Genomic DNA, 20,418 nt, shown 5'->3' on the forward strand with positions numbered 1-20,418 from the left:
CTTTATTATTACAGTCAAAGAAACTTTATAAGATGAAACTTTGCTAGGAGTTAGTAATATTTAATTTTTGCAGCCTCCTTGGCCTGTGAATGGAAAGAGCAATGGATCTGGAGGCTACTTTCTGGGGAAAGCTCTGAAGAGCCATTTCCTGAGTAGGCCTTCCTGAAATACAAATGTCTAACATATGTTCAAGTTAATGTACCCTGCTGTTTGAGAGTAATACGAAATCAATGCAACTGTATAAATGTGTGAATCATAGAATCATAGAATGGTTAGGATTGGAAGGGACCTTAAAGATCATCTAGTTCCATGCCCCCTGCCATCAGAAGGGACAACTTCCACTGGATCAGGTTGCTCAAAGCCTCATCCAGCCTGGCCTCATTCCAGAGTAGCAGACTTCCAAGATGTGGTATGGAAATGTCTTTGTTACCAGCCTGTGTATAGTCCAGACTGGCAAGTTAACAGCTTCTGGGATTTTACTGACTCGTTATGTAGCTACCGCATGCCCTCTGCAGAGCCGAGGGCAAATTGCTCGTACTCTTTTGACTCTGTTGTGCCAAAAAAAAAAAAAAAGGATCTCAGCAGACCAAGGGGACAGTGGGGACAGTTCTCTTCTGCTTGAGGCACTGTATATTTTCAACTAAAAGCTGTGCCAATGCAGGCAGACTCTGCGTTCGAGCCACCTTGCATCCTTCAGAGAAGCCATGTGTGAGTGCTGGAAAACGCTGCTGTTTTCTGATCGTTTCTTTGCTTCTCCTCTCTCCTGGAAATTGCAGAGGTGCTTTTAACTGTGGGAGTGGCATTTTTGGAAGGATTGCTGATAAACCCGATGCGGTCTCTCCATCATGGCCAAGGATTTTGCTGTAGGCCAGGGGAATGGCCGTCTCTGAGCCGCTGGGTGGCATCGCTGCATCGTCTTGGGGTTCATTGGGGATTTACTCTTCAGGAACATCAGGACGATGCCAACTGCCCAAACAAGAAAAATAAGCAACAGAGCTCACTCTAGATAATTTGGGAAGAAAAATATTAGCTGTGCCATTGTCGTTTTTCTCTTGTGCTTTATATTAATTGAAGTAATGCTTGCTTATATCTTTGGTGTTAGTATTTCGTACTGTTCCATTCGTGCAGAAACTGATAACAGTGATTAAATCAAATGCGGAATACATCACCCATGCACATAAACAATGCCAGTGTTAACACTGGAAAAAATACCATGATTCTGTTGCTGAACATTACCATAATATTTACTCCACGTAGACTTCAGATTAAAAGAGACAAAGATGCAGTTGGAAGGCTGTGCTAATCCTTTTGCCTTCTAGTGGACTGGGGATAGTATTCTCAACATGTATTTTAACAGAATTTACATGTCTGTTTTTGAACATATATAATCTCAGTACTCCTATGAGGTTATCAATCAATCCTGCTGTTAGGTGAACTAAGTTACAGAAAGAATAATGTGATTTATGCAAGGATGCTTGGGAGGTCTTTATGCAGAGAGCTGAATCTAGATATCCTGACTTGTATCTTTGTATGTGTACCAAAAAAAAAAAACCAAACCAGGGAGGGTTTATATTGATTTTGCCTATTGTGTGATTGAATTAATAGTACTCTTAAAGCTACTTTGAGGATTATGTGTTTTTCAAAGGTGGAGTTTCTATTTTAGAGTAATTATCTTATTGAAAAAAATAAATCTGTAAGATAGTTGGGGTTTTTTTTCTGTCTCTCTCTTTCCCCACCCCTCCTTTTAATTTGTTTCCTTTAAAAACTGTCTGTATGGTCTTTTTTTATCTTATGTCTTCCAGAACAGTTTAATTGGGATGATTATCTGAAAGAGACTGAATCAGTAGCTGCCCCTCTACATTGTTTCAGACAGGTATGCCAGATACTATTTTACAAGTGTGTGTGTGTATGTTTCCTGTTACAGGGTGATTTTAGAGCAACTTCTATGTTTAGACTGCTTGCAAACTTCCTATTTGACCTCTTTGATCTCCAGTTATCAGTAGCTTACAGTTTTGGCAGATGCTAGCTGCTGAAATTTTACATTTTTGGTTTCCTCCTCAAGCCAAACTTTGAAGGCTTCATGAACATTGTAGCTTTGGACTCTTGTTTTCCTTTAATGAAAACAGGTAGTCTTACCAGAGTTCAAAAATATTTTCTACTTTTTTCAGTAATCTTAGAGGTACCATAGTTTTAGTGAGAGTTAAAATTTGTCTGATTGTCATAGAAGCTTTTCTCCTGCCTCATTTCTGAAAGAGTCCCTTCAATTCTGGCTCGCTACAAGATGTGTATGTGTGTATGTATAGTAGAGTTTATTCACCAGTTCTTTTCTGGATCTCTCAAATATGTTGAATTTTGTCTCTTTCTGAACAGGGTGATTTTTACTAAGGAGTAATAGATACTGAAATTTAAAAAAAACAAACCAACAAAGAAACCCCAAACCACAAATCAAGGGGAATATATGGGAATGCAAAGGAAATAGTAGATTTACAATAAAGGGTGTTTGATGTACTATTTTATGTTTTACATTGTTTCCTACAAGTTTGATTCCCCCTGCCTGATGGTTTGATATGTATTTGAAGATGCAGTTTAAATCTGTCTTATGCAAGCTATGACCTCCAGTTATTCAGCCCTTTGGAGACTAAGTTGACCTCTGCAGGCATTTTTCTCTCTGTAGAGAGAGCTGGAGGCCAGTATTTTCCCAAGATGAGGAGTATCTTAGCTGTGTAAAGTTAAGTAGGATGAGTTTTGGTCTATGTGCCTTGACTGTGTTAGAAAGATAGATGCTTAGGAATTGTATAGTTCAGGCTGATAGAACTATTAAGAGGTGTGACAGGTGGTGCATGTCTAGTTTAATGGATTTGGCATGTTGAGAAACTTATCTTCTAAGGTTTGTTGGTAGTCTGATGGTGCTGTAAATGGTACTGGCCTCCAGTGGGGACTAAAGAAAAAGCAATACGAACAGAATAGTCTGGGGAGGAGAGGAACCATTACTCAGTGAATCTGAAGTAGTTGCAGGAATGGAGAATAAAGAGAGAGAAATACAGGTGGTAGCATTTCCTTGTACTAGATCTTGAATCTCAGCTTGCTCTTTGGAGGTGAGGATAAAGGACAGAGAACCCCTCACATCCTACTTTCAATGATAGATGGCCAAGAATATCAGTGTCCATACCTCTGTTTGGGTGGAGCTTCAGAAATAAATTCTACAGTATACGTTTTTCGTAGTGGAGATCCCAAATTCTGCTTGGGTAGAGGCAGAGGACAGTAGTGTATCCCTTGGTCATTCTGAGGTTCATGCCATACTCACAGGCCATAGACCACAATGACCAGAGTGTGTGCTCCCAAGGGATGTAGCTACTGCAGGAAGCTGCTCAGAAGCCTTTCCTTGTGTCTGTCTTGCATCTTCCTCTTCCCTACAAGTGCTCAAGAGATCCAAACTGAACAACTGAGTAACACCTTAAATAAAGGCAGTTAAGTGACATGCATTGACTGAGACAGATAAATGTGAGTGACCTGAATTGCTTAAGAAGTGTGTGGGTTGGAAAGAAGAACTTTAATTTCTGTGCATAGCAAACTTCAAAACAATTTACATATGCAGACTTTCAGTTTTTCTAAGAGTTGACCTTAAAGTAGAAAGTGATATGCAATGTTTATTAGTGCAGAGCTGGCTCCTCTCAGTACATAATGTTTGCAGAGTTTAGAAACTAAAGTGCTTGAGCTTTCTGTAGGACTAATTTGACTTTTATTGGGTTACACATGAATTGTATATGTCATTATCACTCTGTGTAATGCAAAGAAATACACTGCTGTGGCCAGCCAGAAAACAAATAACAGAGAGAAGCATAATTTGAAAATAATATCCAGAATTTGTCACCTGTGGGAATTCTACAAAGTTTAAATTTTGTAGTAATTAAAGATGACCTAGGGAGCAAGAAATTAAAGCCTCTACCGTAAATTAAGATACAGACACAGGCAGCTAATGAAAATTGATTGAAGAATTTATCTTAATTTAGAAGGTATTTTATCTGTTGCTCTAAGTTGTTTTAATTTCTACTTAAAATTTCAATGCATTCCACATCCCTATCTCTCACCCTGAAACTTTTTTCAAGCAGTTGAAAACTTTAAATAAAAAAGCTCAGTCCCTTGTGGTTTGAACAGAGCTTAAAACAAGGCTGTTACTGAGCTGCTTTTGTTATTTTACTATAAGGATGGACTGGACTGGCATGGAGGGGTTACTTTTTTAGTAGAATGCCTTGAGTTGTTGGTATTTAAACAAGCCCACCTTTTCCACATACAAATAAACAAACCCCAACTTCTGAATTTGAGTTGCCTTTCATGGTTGAAGAAAATAACAGCTTGACAAGCAATATCCTGAAATTGAATTGCCCTTTAAATTTAATATGCTCAGGCTCCCCTTTCAGACAGCCTGCTGTCTAAATGCAGCATTGGCAGGTGCTACACGCAGCATTCACTGAATATTGCTCACCTCTTTGTTTTTTGGGCTCGGGCTTCTCCAGGGCTCCTGCTGTTGATCCAGGGTGTGTTACAAATAGTGCACCTGCACACCATAGCAAGTACAGCAAGATGTATTTTTAAAAAATAAGTGTGGTGGAGACAAAATATCACTAGCACTTGTTGCAGTAGCAGATTTCTTTAGCCTTTTCCTGTGTACCAAGACAGGTAAGTGCACCCTTATCTGCTTACTATGGGATCCCCACCTGACCTGGTCAGGTGAGCAGGAGAAGGGATGTATGAATTTTATGAGCATGAATGCCCATGGTTTTGGTTTTTCTACCCGCCTTCCATGTTAGGATTGAGACTGTGTTAGTCTATATGGGATAGCTACTGGGTTTAAATGTCGTGGGGGAGGCTTGGCATCTGTATTCAAGAGCAGCTTTGTGCTGGAAGAGTTGCAGAAAAGGGCTTCCAGGGTCATAGGAGAATAGTCACCCTCTCCTAAGAGAAACTTCAGTGCTTGGCTTATTCAACTTGTTAAAAGAGTACTGAGAAAGGGTTGAGTTGTGCTCTGTAAACACACTGTAGATTTTGTTATTATTTGCAGGGGTGCAGAAAGAATTTAAGTCTAATGATAGTGTTGGCAAAAATTGCCATGAATATATTTAGGCTGGAAATGAAGAGACATTTAAACAGAATAGTGAGATTCTGGAATAATCTTTCTACACGACTAGGTGAGGCATTCAATCCTAGTTAGTGTTAGTACGAAGTTTTGAACATCATTAGCTGATGTTGTTGCCTACAGTACTACAGTAGGCAAGGAATCAGATGGTGATCTGGTCAATCTCTGCCAGTAGCCTGTTGGTACATAAGTAAAAAATATTTTCCTTCTCAGTTGTTAATCTTTACGTTCTGACAGAAAGCTCAGCTCAAAGACCAAGTTACATTTGTCACATTTCTTTTCCCTGTGCCAGTGTCTTTTTCAAAAAAATCTGATGTCTGCTAATTAAATTGTCATTTCATTGTAGGTATATAAATGTATTCAGTTCTCTACGAATAAGCACAAGCTACAATTCCTGTCTTAGCACAGAAGGTTTATGTGACTTTAGGACTGTCTGTTTTCTTTCTGTAAAATGCAGGTTAACACTGATTCCTTTTCCTGTCTTCTTTCTTTCTTCTTTTAATGCAGAAGATCTTTTTTTGTCTTTTATGTGACTTTAGAACTGTTTTCTTTCTGTAAAATGTAGTTAACACCGATTCCTTTTCCTGTCTTCTTTCTCTCTTCTTTTAATGCAGAAGATCTTTTTTTGTCTTGAGCTTTTGTAGTGCCTAGTGCAGCAGGGCCCAAATTTTATTTGATTTTCCAATACATTCTTGTAATGAGAATATAACTATTTCTTGAAATCGAAAGCTAGTAAATCTTGTGTTGTTTTTTTGGTTTGGTTTGGGTTTTTTTGAGCTGAATATCATGTTTACTGATGTCCTCTTTTTCCATTCACTTCCAGTATTACTCACTTCTCTCCCACTTCTCTTTTTGTTCATATTTCCATCATGATTCCCTTGTTACCCTTCTTAGCAGTACTTGTCTTTTTAGGAAACACCCATGTTTATGCAGTAGAAACATCAAGTATCTAAAATGGTAGATGTTGAGAGATTATCCATCCACCTTTTCTCACTCTGCTAAACACTCGAAGTTCAAAAGCTTCTTAATATTTAGAAGTTATGATATGTTTGGATGAATGAAAGCTGTATTATTGAACTGGCTGGTAAATGTAGCAGTACTAACAACAATAAGAAAAAGTCTTTTACCTTTTACTGTAGTCTAGAATTCCACCTACAAATGATTTCAAAGTTGGTATGAAACTGGAAGCCCGTGATCCTCGCAACGTGACCTCAGTTTGTATAGCTACAGTAATTGGAATTACCGGTGCCAGGCTAAGGTTGCGGCTGGATGGAAGTGACAACAAAAATGATTTTTGGAGGCTTGTGGATTCCTCGGACATACAGCCCATCGGGACCTGCGAAAAGAAAGGGGGCATGCTCCAGCCTCCGCTCGGTAAGGAACGAAGCTTCGGAATTAACGTGTGCGGAGTGTTGCTTTCATGAAGTTGATTTTACTTTTTTGTCTTGGCAAACTCAATGGTACTAACATTTCACAAAACCATTATTTCATTGAAAAAGAGGTAAGCAAACTAATTCAGGCTAAGTGAATTGTGGCTTTTTCTTCTTTTTGGATTCTTGTGACATAAGAACAAGCAGATTAATTAGAGTTTTTTTGGTTTTTTTTAAATAGTTCCTTAATATTAAATGGGAGTGTCTGACAGCTTTCTTAATGATGTCATGTGTCCATTCTATAAGTAGTGCCTCACACACACCACGTCTCTTATGGGTGTGTATGGATGCAATGTTTTCTTCCTCGATGCTGTGCGTGCTCCTTTTAGTAGACATTCCTTAGAAGGGAGCCCTGGGGGAAGCTGCCGTGCCTTTTTGCTCCTCAGTCCATCACAGCAGCCCACTAGAAGGAGCTCGCTGTTAACCCACCTGTGAAACGCTCAGCTGGGCTGCAGGAGGTGCATCAGTTCAGGACAGTCTGAATGTTTTCTCAGGCACTGGGCAAATTGGTTGTGGTTTGGGAAAGGCAGTATAGGGGAGTTTAACGACTGTATTGCAGCATTCTGCTCTGAGGCAGGAAAAAGCACTCCAGAGCTTTAGCAAACTGCAGGCATGTGATTCTCGTCTCCTCAAATAGACACATGTTGGGGCAATGTCTGATCAGTTTGTCATGACTAGTTTGTGAGCCTGAAGCATACTCATGCACAAGATGTAGCTTTCCTATTCTTTGAAACAGTATGCAGAATTTCTTTTGCCTTCCCTTAACAATATGGGTGACAACATCATGTGTCTCCCCAAACTGAGAAATAGTGCTTGGGCTTAGTCTTATTGAGGAAGTTTATTAAATGGGAAACTGTACAAAGTAATTCCTGCTATGTGGTGAATAGTCAGAGGTAACTTCCACTAACTGCTGGCGTAATATAGGTGTGATATCTTTGCTGTGATTAACCTGTATATTGAAATCTTCATTCTTGTACCATATTTGTTACAGCTTAAACTTCTAGGAGCGGAAATCTTTAAAGAAACACATTTATCACATTGGTCTGAAAATAGTTCTGCTTTTAAAAAGAAGGAAAAATAATGACCCGACATTTATCTAAAACTGCTCCTCCTGCCCCACTCCCCCCAAAGTAGACCCACAACAGCAACACCTCCTCCCCTGTTACCCTATTATCTTCTGTAATTTTTAGAAGATGCAAGGAATAATGTTCTTAATGAAGAAATGAACTGTAAGCAGAAATTGATTACTGCTGGTTTCCCATCTTATGTTACTTCTGGTTTGGTGTCACCAGTAACACTTAGATGGGAAGACAGACGTACAGTGAAGATAGGTATGTTTTCTCTTAGTAGCCTCTCAAAAAAACTTGTCAACCCAACTTGTTAACAGCTTTCAGATCTTCTGTTTCAAAGGTGACGTATCATTTCACTACAGTGTGAAACTTGATTTGCTTGCAGAGGGACAAACAGCTAGAGCAGCAATTAACCGTTAAGACACCACATAAATTATAAGGGTAGATTTTTGTGCTTTTGCACTGCTTTAGAAACGAAAGAAAAGCAATGCAACCAGGGTGCCAGTCTGGAAGAATAGTTTTTGGGATAGATGGATACTGTTTGAGCCCAGAGGGGCTTTTTTCCTTCTTTTCTGTGGATGCATAGAGGTTTTGAATGAAACTCTTGACACAGTTACTCTGTTTAGCCTCTCTGAAGTTCTTGTTACAACCTGGTAGAATGAATGCAGTGATACCAGTATGAAAGAGGGTTGTAGTAAGAGAAGAATATACCTGTTCCTTCAGCTACATGTATGTACAGTGTTAAATACATGGCTTCACTTCAGGAGCATAATGCTTTTTCAAACGTGTTTCTAAACCAGCCTGATGAATAAAACAACTGTAGTTACTGTGTAATGGGGGCAGCCGATGTGTTAAGGAGAGAAACTTTCCACAGTTGTCAGTAGAAAGGTTGATGCCTTCTCTTCAGATACTGTTTCTTACTCCTGTTTGGTCAGGCTGCTGTTAGGTGTAGTGCAGCACCTAACAAGCAGCTATTTCCCTGCACCCAGCCATGTAAGTTTACCTGCCCTCTGAACAATTGCTGGTTATTCAGAGAAGAATGCCAGTGCCATTATTTTGTCCCTACTGCCCTAGATTTTTCTGGAGATAGGCTAAATTCCAGCAATCAAACATTCTGGCATACCTAGATAATTTTTTGAAAAAACCTTTTTGGCAGTTTTACAGCATCCTGTTCCTGGGCAAAGCTGGGAGCTAATTGGGTGTATAATTGCCTCCTGTTAGACATTTAAGCAACTGATTACTTTTTTCTTTTTTTTTTTTTTTTCCCTGAGTAGTAGGGAACCTTCTGGATACTAATGTTCTGCTTCTCTCATAATAACTAGCTAAAATAGTCCCTCCTACCTGATTTTTACATAGGTTTAATTATGCATGTTACATAAGGGTTTTGAGAAAGTGATTAATGTAGCAAAGGGTTCCTGTTTCAGCCTCTGGTTTCCATTGGTGAGCTTATTTTGTTGTTGAGAACTTAGTGTCCTCAACAAATTATGTTGAGGAAAACGTTTTCTCTGTTTTTACCAGGATGACTTAAAGGCCAAATTAAGTTAATTGAAACTGTTGTTTAGTTGTCATTCCTCTGTCTTGCATATATATATATATTTTCTGGGCTGGCTGGTTGGGAATATTGTGTTTCAGTAACCACATGTATTGAGGTTGTATAAAGACTCTGGTATGAAACCAGGACTGATAATCAGCTCAGCAATCCTCAAATTATGACACCATTTATCAAATATGAGCTTTGAGTTCATTTAGGTGTTACATAGGTAGTTCCAACTTGGAAACTGTTTCTTCAACTGAAGACAGCTTAAAGCTACTAGTTGAAGAACCATTACACCATATAATCCAATTTTAGATAACAATGATTTAACTGATCAAGAATTGCAAATATGTTCCACCTTTCTAGTTACATTTTTTTTTAAGAGAATTGTTGAGGCTCAGTTATGAGGGAACTCATCAGTTCCTGGCGGATGCTGGTACTATGTGCTTTGTGGAAAATTTTCCTATTTGTTCTGTTATGTCCGTTTTACTGTAAAACTGTGCCAGACATAAGTGCTAAAGACGCAGAAAAAAATGTCCACTGTGTCTGTTATCTTACTCATTACTTTGGAACATCCATTTGGAAAGCACAGAAAGCAAAAGAGATTTCTGGTTGGTTGGGTTTTGTGTGTGTGGCGTTTCCCCCGTCCCCCACCCTTGGAAAGTAGTTGACTCTGAGGGAAGATTATCTGCAGTGAGAATATATTCAGCCAAACCTTTGTTCTGCTTGAATAAGGTGGTTCATCTAAACAAGTTTTATTATTGTTTCTGCTTTTTATTCGTTTGTTAATTAGTATTATTAAAGTAGACACATCTTCCATCTTATGTTTTCCAATATGACACATGAATTTATTAAAATAATTATGTTTCTTTTCTTCCCTGTTATGTGGTCTTTGATTTTTGAGACGATTTATTTATTTATTTTAGTGGGAGAGGGAGAAGAAACCGATTGTTGAATTTTTTCATGTCTGTGGTCTGGTGAAAGAATTATAAGAGTCTTGAAAATAAAAAGATAACCTCCTCGATAAATGTGAAGCTGGAACGGAGGATGTTGTTTTAGAATGAGAGCAAAAAGCGGCCCTGAAAAGTAAGCTAGGCACTTGTCGTGGGGAAGTTCCCCTGGACCAGGTACTGTGTGGGACAACCTGATGATCTCCTGTACTAGACCTTGAATGTTGTTAAGTCCGATATTTTTATCTGTAAAATCACGAATTATGATGAGGGATTCTGCAGGCAAGTCACTCCGAATGGAAAGACTTTTTTTCTGCACTGACAGTGACCCTGTTTGTTCCTTCTTGACTACTTTTTTCTTGGACAAGTCCAAATTAGAAGGAATGAGGCATTAGTAAAACAGACTTTATACCCTTGTCCTGCTATTTTATTTTGCCAACTGAAGGTGGGGCTATTATATACAAATAATTTATTTGCTACTCAGGGTTCCAGATGAATGCGTCTTCTTGGCCAATGTTTCTCTTAAGAACTCTCAATGGAGCTGAAATGGCACCTGCAGCATTCTTTAAGAAGGTAAGAAGAAAGGTACTGCTAGTGAACAACTTTCTATCGGTTAGTCCGTGGTTACAGTTTTTAATGAGGATGCCAAGATATTACCTTGTTGTCTGTAGCACAGGAAAGCAGGACTCTTATTTAAAATGACTTTGAAATGTATTGGCAAGTTACAAAGCTGGACAGGAAGCGATCAGCTTCTAGTCCATTGGATGGGCCTCTCTTTTCCCAAGTTGAAACTTTAAAATATGGTGTGTTATTTAGACAAATTATGTTAGCTCATCTTTTGTGTCTTCTGGATTTAAGATACAATGCATATCACATTTCTTAACAGTTCCATATTCATGTGATTGTGCACAGCAGTAAAAAAAAAAATAATGGGGAATTGGAATGCAGTGGTGCTTGGAAAGGTTTTGCTAAATGTTTTCATTGGGCACATACTCATAATTTAAAACGTGGTGAAAAAGTAGTTGAAAATAGCAGAAAAAGCTGTTCAGGTTTTTAAACATGGCTCCTGACTAAGTTACTGTGAAACTTGACAAATTTTCTAAAAACGACAATAGTAATAAAATGACTTCTTGGTTCAATTTTTTGTTGAGGTGGTAAAACCCCACTGTCACATTGAGTGACTTCATTTTTGATACTGAGAGTGACATTGACAAATATGTCAGCGAATCACACAGTTGGGCTCAGACCTGCAATCACATTTCTTGCGTGTTGACTTTATATAGTTATATATTTTTTTATATAGAATCATATCATTTTTCTGAGGTGTGATAAGGCACGCTTCCCTGTGCTAGCCTACCAGAACACCTGAGATGGCTTTTGGATAATGAGGTTCCTGAGGCAGAGGTGGTAATTCAGGTTGCATCACATCACAACTCCTGCTGTGGTGGTACTCTTATGCTGGTCCCATTGACTTGGTTTTTGTTTTAGTTTGTCTGTTTGGAATTGGTCTAAGGCCAACTGAGCTAACAGAGGTCCATAAAAAATGTCCAATGCTAATGAATTTTTAATGGATGAATTGGGAGGTGAAGCTTTTACCAGACAGTTAGCAGTCCCCAGAAATACCCATTCCTTGCAAACCTCCTCTTCTTTATTAGCATGTAATAATTTTATTTTAGTGTCTTCGCTGTCTTGCCGCTTAGATATAATGTATTGGGTGCAGCCTATTGCTTTTGTAAATACTTTTAGCAGGATCTTTCTGTCATGGAGAATTTTGCTAATTATCCCAGCTGTGTTTGTGGGAACAGAATCTTTTGTGATAAAGAGAAACAGAAGCAAATTTGAAATATGAGTAAGTTTCCTTGAATGTCTACTATACCTTTTTGAGAGTAGTCAGTATAAGAAGTAAGAACGATGAAGAAAAATAGAGGGTTTTCTCTTTTTTATTTTTTAAGAGGCCATACAAATCCAAATATTCTACCACTCTTACTTTTGTAGGAACCACCAAAACCTGTGCCAAACTGCTTTAAAGTTGGAATGAAGCTTGAAGCTATAGATAGAAAGAACCCATACTTGATTTGCCCAGCAACCATTGGAGATGTTAAAGGAGATGAAGTTTTTGTGACATTTGATGGCTGGAGAGGAGCATTTGACTATTGGTGCAGATGTGATTCTCGAGATATTTTCCCAGTCGGATGGTGTAGCTTGACAGGAGATGCATTACAACCACCAGGGAACAATGGTAAGATGACTAATAATATTGCTTAATTATTTTCCCCCTCAATTACAGCTGAATTTTAAAACCAGCTGGCTGTATGCAGATAAGACTGAAGATTTGATTTGTGGGTAGCTGATGAGAATGAAATGTTGTTAAATTTTCTTTATTTAGTTTAAAACTAATTGCATAGTTTCTGGGAAACAATTTTTGCCTGTTCATAGTAACTCTGGGAACATGTTTTATTTAATACTGTTAGGAAGGCTTTTGATAATCTTTATTTTTTGTGTCCTTGTGAAGAATTTTGGACTGCGACGAGATTTACTGTTTGTATTATAGGTAGTTAAATGCTCCTGTTTAATGATACCAATATATTTGCTGCAGCAGCACTCAATATATATTAAGCTAACTGCAAAGCAAGTAAAGTAGTCTTTGCTTCTGTGATGATTGAAGATTTACATTACCTATTTAGTGTTTCTTCCTTCGTATTCAAAAAATTCTGTCTTGAAGCTGCCTATTCTGAATGCTTCATCATCCTCATACCTTTAAGGATGTTTGTACATAGGGTTATAGAGTCCCTTTAACTAATAGCCACTGTGCTTTATAATGTACAGATATCTACCTTAGAAAGGTGAGAAATGGAATAAAGGGGGATATCTGGGAATGTAATCCCTCTGCTACTCTGGGGACTTCTTGTTTCTGTAGTATAAGGCTTTTCTGTCAAACTCTTCGGGCTCTTCTGTCCTCACTCCTTTCAAATTTAACAGAAAGAGAGGTTTTTAAAGAGGGGAACCATATTTTAATTATTTACTTCAATATTGTTGGCCAGAATAACTTGTTCTCATGGTGAGTATTTTCACAGCTGGTGTTAGGTGAGTAAGGAACAGGTAGACCAGTATCACAGAACTCTCACTGGAAGTACTAAAGGAACAGAAGCAAGAAGGCAAGAAATCAGTCGTGTTTCCTGCCCTCTGTATCCCCGTTGTTTTTCTCAGTCTTTTGCCAGCAGGTCAAGAACAATATGGAAAATTTAAGTGAAATTAGTTAAGGGTACCTCTTCATCCTTGCCCTCACCGACCTGTCTGTAGTTACTGTCTGCAGTTACTGCCAATAGTCATAGTTCCTGTAGTTTCTTTAGTCCGTTTTGGTGGATTTCAGCAAGGGAGCAACAATGTGTGTAGCTCTACTGGCAGATCCAGGATGATCTGCCAGTACAAACCTACAGAGGGAAGTCGGGTGAGGACGATCTATATTTGATCAGAAGTCATCTACTAGGTACCAAACTGACCATAGCCTTAAAGTTTCTGTGTTCCCAGTCTCTAAAGTGTCTTTCTCAGCTTCTTCAGAAGGTTAACCTTGTCTTGAGAAATCATGAATGAGATGTGGTTTTTATGGTAAGTTAATTATGTTAATTGTGGTGAAATACAATGACTTTATACAAAATGGGCTGTGTAAATAAGTGGCATGAAATTTTTAGAAGATGTTTTTGCAACAGTTTAGATTGCTGAGTCCAGTTGCGTCTTCTGGAAGGAAATGTTGTTAAATTGTTTAGTCTACTCCAGTTTCAGTGCTGAAAAACCAACAATATTTTGAGATAAGTACAGAATTTTTCTTGCCTGAGTAGTGCTTGATGGAGATCAAAGAGTTGTTTGACAGTTAGTAAAGTTGATCAAGTGTTCCAGTTGTTAAGGTAATAAAACAAACAAAATTTGTGACTATGTTCGAATTTGCTGAAGGCTTGAAATACCTACACAGATATTTTTATGCTTTGTTATAAAAACCAGTAATACTTTAGGCATTAGTAAAACCTGAAGCAAGGTTCTTATAGACTTGTAGTCAAAACTGAGAATTTTGGACATGTGATAGAAACTGGGGGCGGGGAGGTACAGGGCTGGGGATTTCATTATTCTTAATTCTAAAAGTGAGCCCAAAGTTAACTGCAGTTTTATTAAAATTGTGTATGCTTCCCCCCTGCCCTGGTTCTGAGCATAAAGAATTTGTTCTTTCAGTTTTGCTTCATGTGCTTATTTTTTATGTGCTCTTTGTGCATGTTTTATGCACTTGTCAAATTGACATAGCTAGATGAAATATTTTTTGCTCTCAGGTTATGCTTTTCAGTTATTTGATCGCTTTTGAGCCATTAAAGAAGTGTAATGATAGACCTCTATTAAGATGTAAATAATAGCTTCAAGGAGAGTGTAATCAAGTCATTTCAATTCAGAAATATGATAATGTTGTCAGGATTCTTCATTAAGTCACATTAACATTGACTACTCCTGTTAAGGAAAAAAGTATGACGGATACTATTTTGAAGGGGTTCACTTGGAAGATTATAACATTATTCTGGCCTGGGCTTTTTTTCCTGCAGATTGGTTTAGTATTTCTGCCTTAAATTACCGCATTAGAAAGTGAAAATAATTGACTGAGTGTGGCTTAGATTTCAGAGTGAACGTAATGGGAAGTATTTTTGATTTTTTTTGTAACTGCTTTTTCTGAAAGCATTTAAATGTGTTAAATCCTTGTTAAAGGACTGAAAAAAAACCCCAGATTTTAGTGACCAAGCAAAACCAATATCCTGCAATCTAAGTATGAAAGTGATGAATGACACTTTAAATTTCCTCCATACCTGAGACAACAATGAGACTTGCTATAAGACTTACAATTTAGGGTCTAATTTAGCCCTTTGAAAGAGAGATGAAATGCAGTAAGGGAGACAATATGAAAATTAGGGAAGATTTTATTTCAGCTGTTTACTGTTTTAGCCATTTAGGATGCTCAGAGAGAATGTAGGACCTCTGTCATGGGAAGTTTTTAAGAGCAGTTTAAACGCAGGTTTCTTAGGTATGGGTGAATTTATTCTGAACAGATTATGTGGTATATTTAGTCTTTATAGCCTTATCTTCTGTAACTCCCATTCGTTTTAGAAAGATAAGCTCAGGAGCTAAGAGGCAATTAATAGAAGATAAAATGTAGAAGGTAGGTGAAAAGTTGTTTTGGACCAACTGTTTTTTAACATTCAGGCCTTAATCTTTGTGGTGCTGTTTTGTCTTTGGTCCTTATCAGAAAATGTGAATTAGGTGGACCTGGCTGGGTGTCGGGGTATGCATACAGTGGTACGAAATGTAGCATTCAATATTTATACTAGCAGAAACTGTGCTTAGTTAATATTGTCGTTTGTTTCCTAAGAAATATCTTTTATAGTAGTAATTTATGTTACGTATGGTTTGACAGCAGTGCTTGATGTTGGCTTGGCCCCCTGGCCCAAGGTTAATATTTTAAGGATACAGTAGGTTATTTTCTCTATGTCTCTTGATCACTTAAGTGCTTTTAGAGATGACTTGTCACTCAGGAACATCAGCGTGAATTACAGCTGGTGAAAGAAGTTAGCATGGTAGTGTCTATGCAGGATCAGTCTGAAGAACCATCTACTATAGCAGGCTTTCTCCAGAGTGGCTGAAAGCAGATGTCTGAATAAAAGCATGAGCATATGGGAGAGAAGTTTGCAGAAGTACTCCTCGTATCTGGCAGTCTACAACCCAGCACCTCCCAAGCCCAGAATAATGCTTTTATGCTTAGTACCTCCTGGAGGAGCTTGATCTGTTCTGTTCTATTTTGGAGCCATCTGAACGTTTAGCACCCACAACATCCTGTAGTAAGGAGTTCTGTACTTGGGTAATATTCTATGGAAAAGGAAATAATCCTTTTTCTTGCTTGTACTTTCATTTGTTGACCTCGTGTTCTTGTACTGAAATACCTTTTTGTACTTCCACTGCTTGTACAGGAAGAGGCAGTAAATAGTAATTCCCTAATTGCCTTCTTCATATCCATCACAATTTTGTAGACCTATATTCTAGCTTCCTTCAGCTATCTGTTTTCCAAACTTGTAAAATACTGTAATGTTTCTTTTTTACTTGTTATGGGATCAGTTTAATTCCTGTCATCACCCTTGTTCTTTCATACTGTTTCTATTTCAGCTATGTCATTTTTGAGCCACTGGAAATCAAAGTGCACAAGGTTTTTAAGACTTAGTGGCATTGTGGTGGTTTCTTCCCCCCCCCCCCCCCCCCCCCGTTCCTTTTATAATTATTAATGAATTGGTATTTGGGATTTTTGGACTACTAGTGAACAATGAACTAACGCTGTCATAGAAATACTTATTTTAATTCTAAGATGTCATTTTTATCTACATCAGCTAATAGCCCATCATTGATCACAGATGCGGGATTATTTTGAATTGCTTGACATTGAATTTCATCTGTTACTTCCTCTGCTGAGCAACTGCTCAGCTTTACAAGATTTTTTTATACATCTTTACTGACTCAAATAATTTTCAGCAGTTGTTGCTATGTCATGCTTTACTCTTGTCCTGGGTCATTTATGAATTGAATGGCTCAAGCCCAAGCAGAGATCTCATCAGGGTGTCTCGAGAGTCCTCTCTCGACTGTGGAAGCGTATCTGTTTGTTCCTGTTCCTGGCCACTGTTTGATATTTCCCAAGAAATTCTTTAGAAGGATCATGAGGTTCTTCCCTCGTATCTGTTGCCGGCTAAGGATTTTTTTTAAGAGGCTGTGGTGTGAGATCTTGTCAAGTGCAAATCCACAGACTAAATCAGCTGACTTTCCATTGTCTACTTGCTTTTTGACTCCTTAAAAAAAAAACTAATAAAGATTTGAGATGTGACTTTCTCTACAAAAGCTATGATTGGTGCTCCCCCAACACATCATATGTATCTTTGGCTTCACAACCTATGTTCTGTACAATAATTTTTACAAACATCAGGAGTCCTGTCCATTCCTTGCTGGCTAGAGTGTTGGCATTGCATTAACCACCTTTAAGTCTCTGAAGCTGAAGCAGTTTTAAGGACAGACTTGCACAGCACCATCAGTAGGTTGGGTATTATGCTTTTCTATTTAACCACCATAGACTGTAGTTTTTGTTTTACTCAATTGGATAATACAAAGCTGTTACTATGCCTAAGAATATTTTTGTATTGCACTGTAGCTAGCTGTATCTGAGGCTTATGATTGAAGTAGACCACAGATGAGTGGAGATTGTGAGAGCAGTTTTGGTTTGCTATTTCTATATACATTCATTTTACTGTTTAGTCATTACATGTAAACAACAATTACTTAGGGAACCCACCTTTTTATTTGTAATAGAAGTAAACCTCTTCCATAAAAGAGAGAAAACAAAAGAACGACTGGGGACAAACCATGTGGGAAATGATAAGTAGTTTCACCTGCAAAGATTGATTTCAGTATAAAGTAGTATCTGTCATTTAGATGTGAACAGCATCTGGAGAGGGATCAGCTTCTATATATCCCTCATTCCCACAGTCTTATGAAGCTGGATCTTTTACAGATAAAGGTGATACAAGAACTTGTGAAGGAGGAACTTCTCTCTGCATTCTACAGGAAAGAATTTGGGTGACCAAAGGAAGATGATGTAGTAATCTAAATAAAAACAGTGATAGACTGTAGCTTTTGTCCTTAGTCCCACTTCCTTCTTTCTTTCGTTCTTCTCTGTCTCCCCCTCCCACATTGTGTATCACCTCATTGCTTTTCTCCCAATTCAGTGCATTTACTGTCAGTGAGAGCAATCTTCTTTCATTACACTAATCAGCCTGTGATGTTAAAGGTCTCCTTCAAAAGCTGTCTGCAGCAATAAGAGCAGTACTGGCTTAAACAGAGATTAAAAGTATCTTATTTATCTGTTTTATGATTTCTTAGTTTAGTTTTATTTGATTTTCAGATGTGTTATCAATGCTTACTTTATGCAGATTTTTCCAAGAGATGCCCTTCTCTGTTATTGATAATGAAATTATGTCAAAATAGCTGTGCCGTGTTTTCAGCTGAGTTGTACACAAATGTGCAACATCAATATAAACTTGAGTACCAAGATGTTTGCAGGTGAAAGAAAAGAATTGTTGAAACTTTAGATGGAGCTACAGTTAGATCTGTGAAAAAACTGTATGTTTTCTAAAGTAGCCAAAAAAAATCAGCTAAGCATGGTAATTCTTAAGTTTCATTAAAGAAAGAAACAAATGCTGAAATGGTCCAATTTCATACTGCTGGTGGTTTCATTTTTCTCTCAGTACAGCCAGCTTCTTTTCACAAGCAGGTCACAGTAGTTAAATGGGGCACATACAGTAAGCAGATTTATGCTGTCTTCAGAATTGTACATGAAAAACTCCTCAGTGCTTCAGGCTAAAATCTGATTTGCCACATTCTCTCACATGTTAAGCTTTTTTTATGTGGTATTAATGTTTCTTGGCATCTTGCAGCAAGGCTTGGATGGTGCTGCTACAGGGGGGTAATCACTTAAGAAAAAATACAGGTTTTGCCTTTCCCAAAGCTGTGACCTCACTATAAGTGAGGCTGGTTTCTTCATCGTCATACCATGTTTATTTGTAACATAGTTGTAATTTTCTTTTAAAGTCGAAGTACTCCAACAGATGTATTTTTTACTGTTACATAGAATTTTTTTTTTTTTAATTTTATTTTTTAATTTGCTCTTGTACAGGTCTTGTGGATACTAATGTCAGCAGTGGTTGTGTTGCCTAACTAGTGGATGGGACTGCGTGGATTTTTTCCAAATCTGTATTAGTACATATAAGCTGTGTTAAGAATATCAGTGCTGTCATTCAGATGTTGAGGCAAAACAAATTGTGGCATTGCATTAACCACACTCTGCGTTTCTTTTTTCTTCCCCTGAAGCTTGTTAAGTTTTATTGCTTCACTTTGGGCCCACCTTTCATCCTTCTGATGCTATTTGGGGAAAAATAATTGCAAAACCTGGGCAGAATCAGTAATGATGGGGTGAAGAATCAGGTTGCTAAAACTCTTTAAGCTTTAGAGCTTATACTTTGCCAGGCTTATTGACAAATTCATCCTCAGCAAACCTAAACTGTCTTCAGGTGACTCAAGTTTGTGCTGCTTTCATAGTTTATCAGGTGCTTACTTGCTCTCTTCCTTCTCGGCTTATCAGTTCTTTTTTTTTTCCTTTTGTTATACTTGCAGCAGACACTAAAATCTAGCAAGAAGAAATTTGCAGGCCATGATGTCCATGTCTTGCCAAGGTGGATGTTGAAGTTTCCAAGTGCAGTGTTGCTTTTCAGATAGCAAAATGATGACTTAGAACTGATTTTGTGTCATAGCAACGTATCAATTAGTATCTCGCAGCTACCTCTTAACCAGAAGTAATCCAAACACAGATAGAAGAGGTGGCATGTGTTAAAGATACTTATGCTTTTGTATGGCTCCCTTGTTCAATTGAGACATAAGGACATAAATTTTTATAATCCTTGGCAGTAAGATGTTTTGGAAAATTGCTAATCTTTTCCACCTCCTTTCTCAGTTGTCAAAACTATCATGATAATAATTTACTGTATTAAAGAAGGTTAATTTTATAGTTAAGATCCTGGGCTAGAAATCAGCAAGTATGTTTCCATTACTTCCGCCATGGAATGCTCACATGGATTTAGGGTAAATTGCTAAATCTCTTCGGCTTATATATTTTTTTTAATCCTTAGATGAGAGAAGGGCCAGGTTTTTATATCCTCAGAAGAGCATTTGGCTTGCATCTCAGTGGGGGCATAGGAACAATACTGCAGTACAAATAGAATAATTTCTGTCTTGAAATAAATGCTGGTTTAAGCGCTGAATTACTGTTTTTACTGTCCTAATTGGCACCTTCACCTAAGATAGCAATGCTGTGTTCATAGAATGTACAGCAAAATGGGCCCCTGCCTTGCTTCATGTAATTTTACTTCAGCTTTTTAAAGTTATCTTGTAATTGCTGCTCTGTGACACTAACTGAATGGTAGATTTCTGATATTTAAATATTACAAATCTGAACCTGTTTTTCCCTTGCTTTCCATAAAAACATCACTGTGGATTATCTGAGGGAAATTTACTAATTAGAATTGCATGAGAATTCAGGCTTCTGAGCTGTCATGTGTCCTGTCCCCTTCCCAGGCGCTGGAGGTTTCAGTAGCTTCAGATTTCACAGTTGCCTGAAATATCTGACTTACTCTGGCAAGAGATCTTGGGGATAACCTTATGGGGTCAGATTTTGCAGTTCTGTGTC

At 37.9% G+C, this 20,418-nt stretch overlaps 1 protein-coding gene across 1 annotated transcript in view; it reads left to right on the plus strand.

Moving 5' to 3' along the window:
- The first annotated feature begins 1,806 nt into the window (after positions 1-1,806).
- LOC104532253 (sex comb on midleg-like protein 2) overlaps positions 1,807-20,418 on the plus strand; it is a 42,904-nt gene continuing 24,292 nt past the window's right edge. The window contains 4 exon segments of the mRNA XM_029087322.1: positions 1,807-1,873; positions 6,274-6,508; positions 10,603-10,691; positions 12,114-12,357. Of these exon segments, the coding sequence (XP_028943155.1) occupies positions 6,310-6,508; positions 10,603-10,691; positions 12,114-12,357 (532 nt within the window). The 5' untranslated portion in view covers positions 1,807-1,873; positions 6,274-6,309.

This window comes from Antrostomus carolinensis, unplaced genomic scaffold, assembly GCF_000700745.2.
Source record: "Antrostomus carolinensis isolate BGI_N321 unplaced genomic scaffold, ASM70074v2 scaffold20201, whole genome shotgun sequence".
NCBI classification, from domain to species: domain Eukaryota; kingdom Metazoa; phylum Chordata; class Aves; order Caprimulgiformes; family Caprimulgidae; genus Antrostomus; species Antrostomus carolinensis.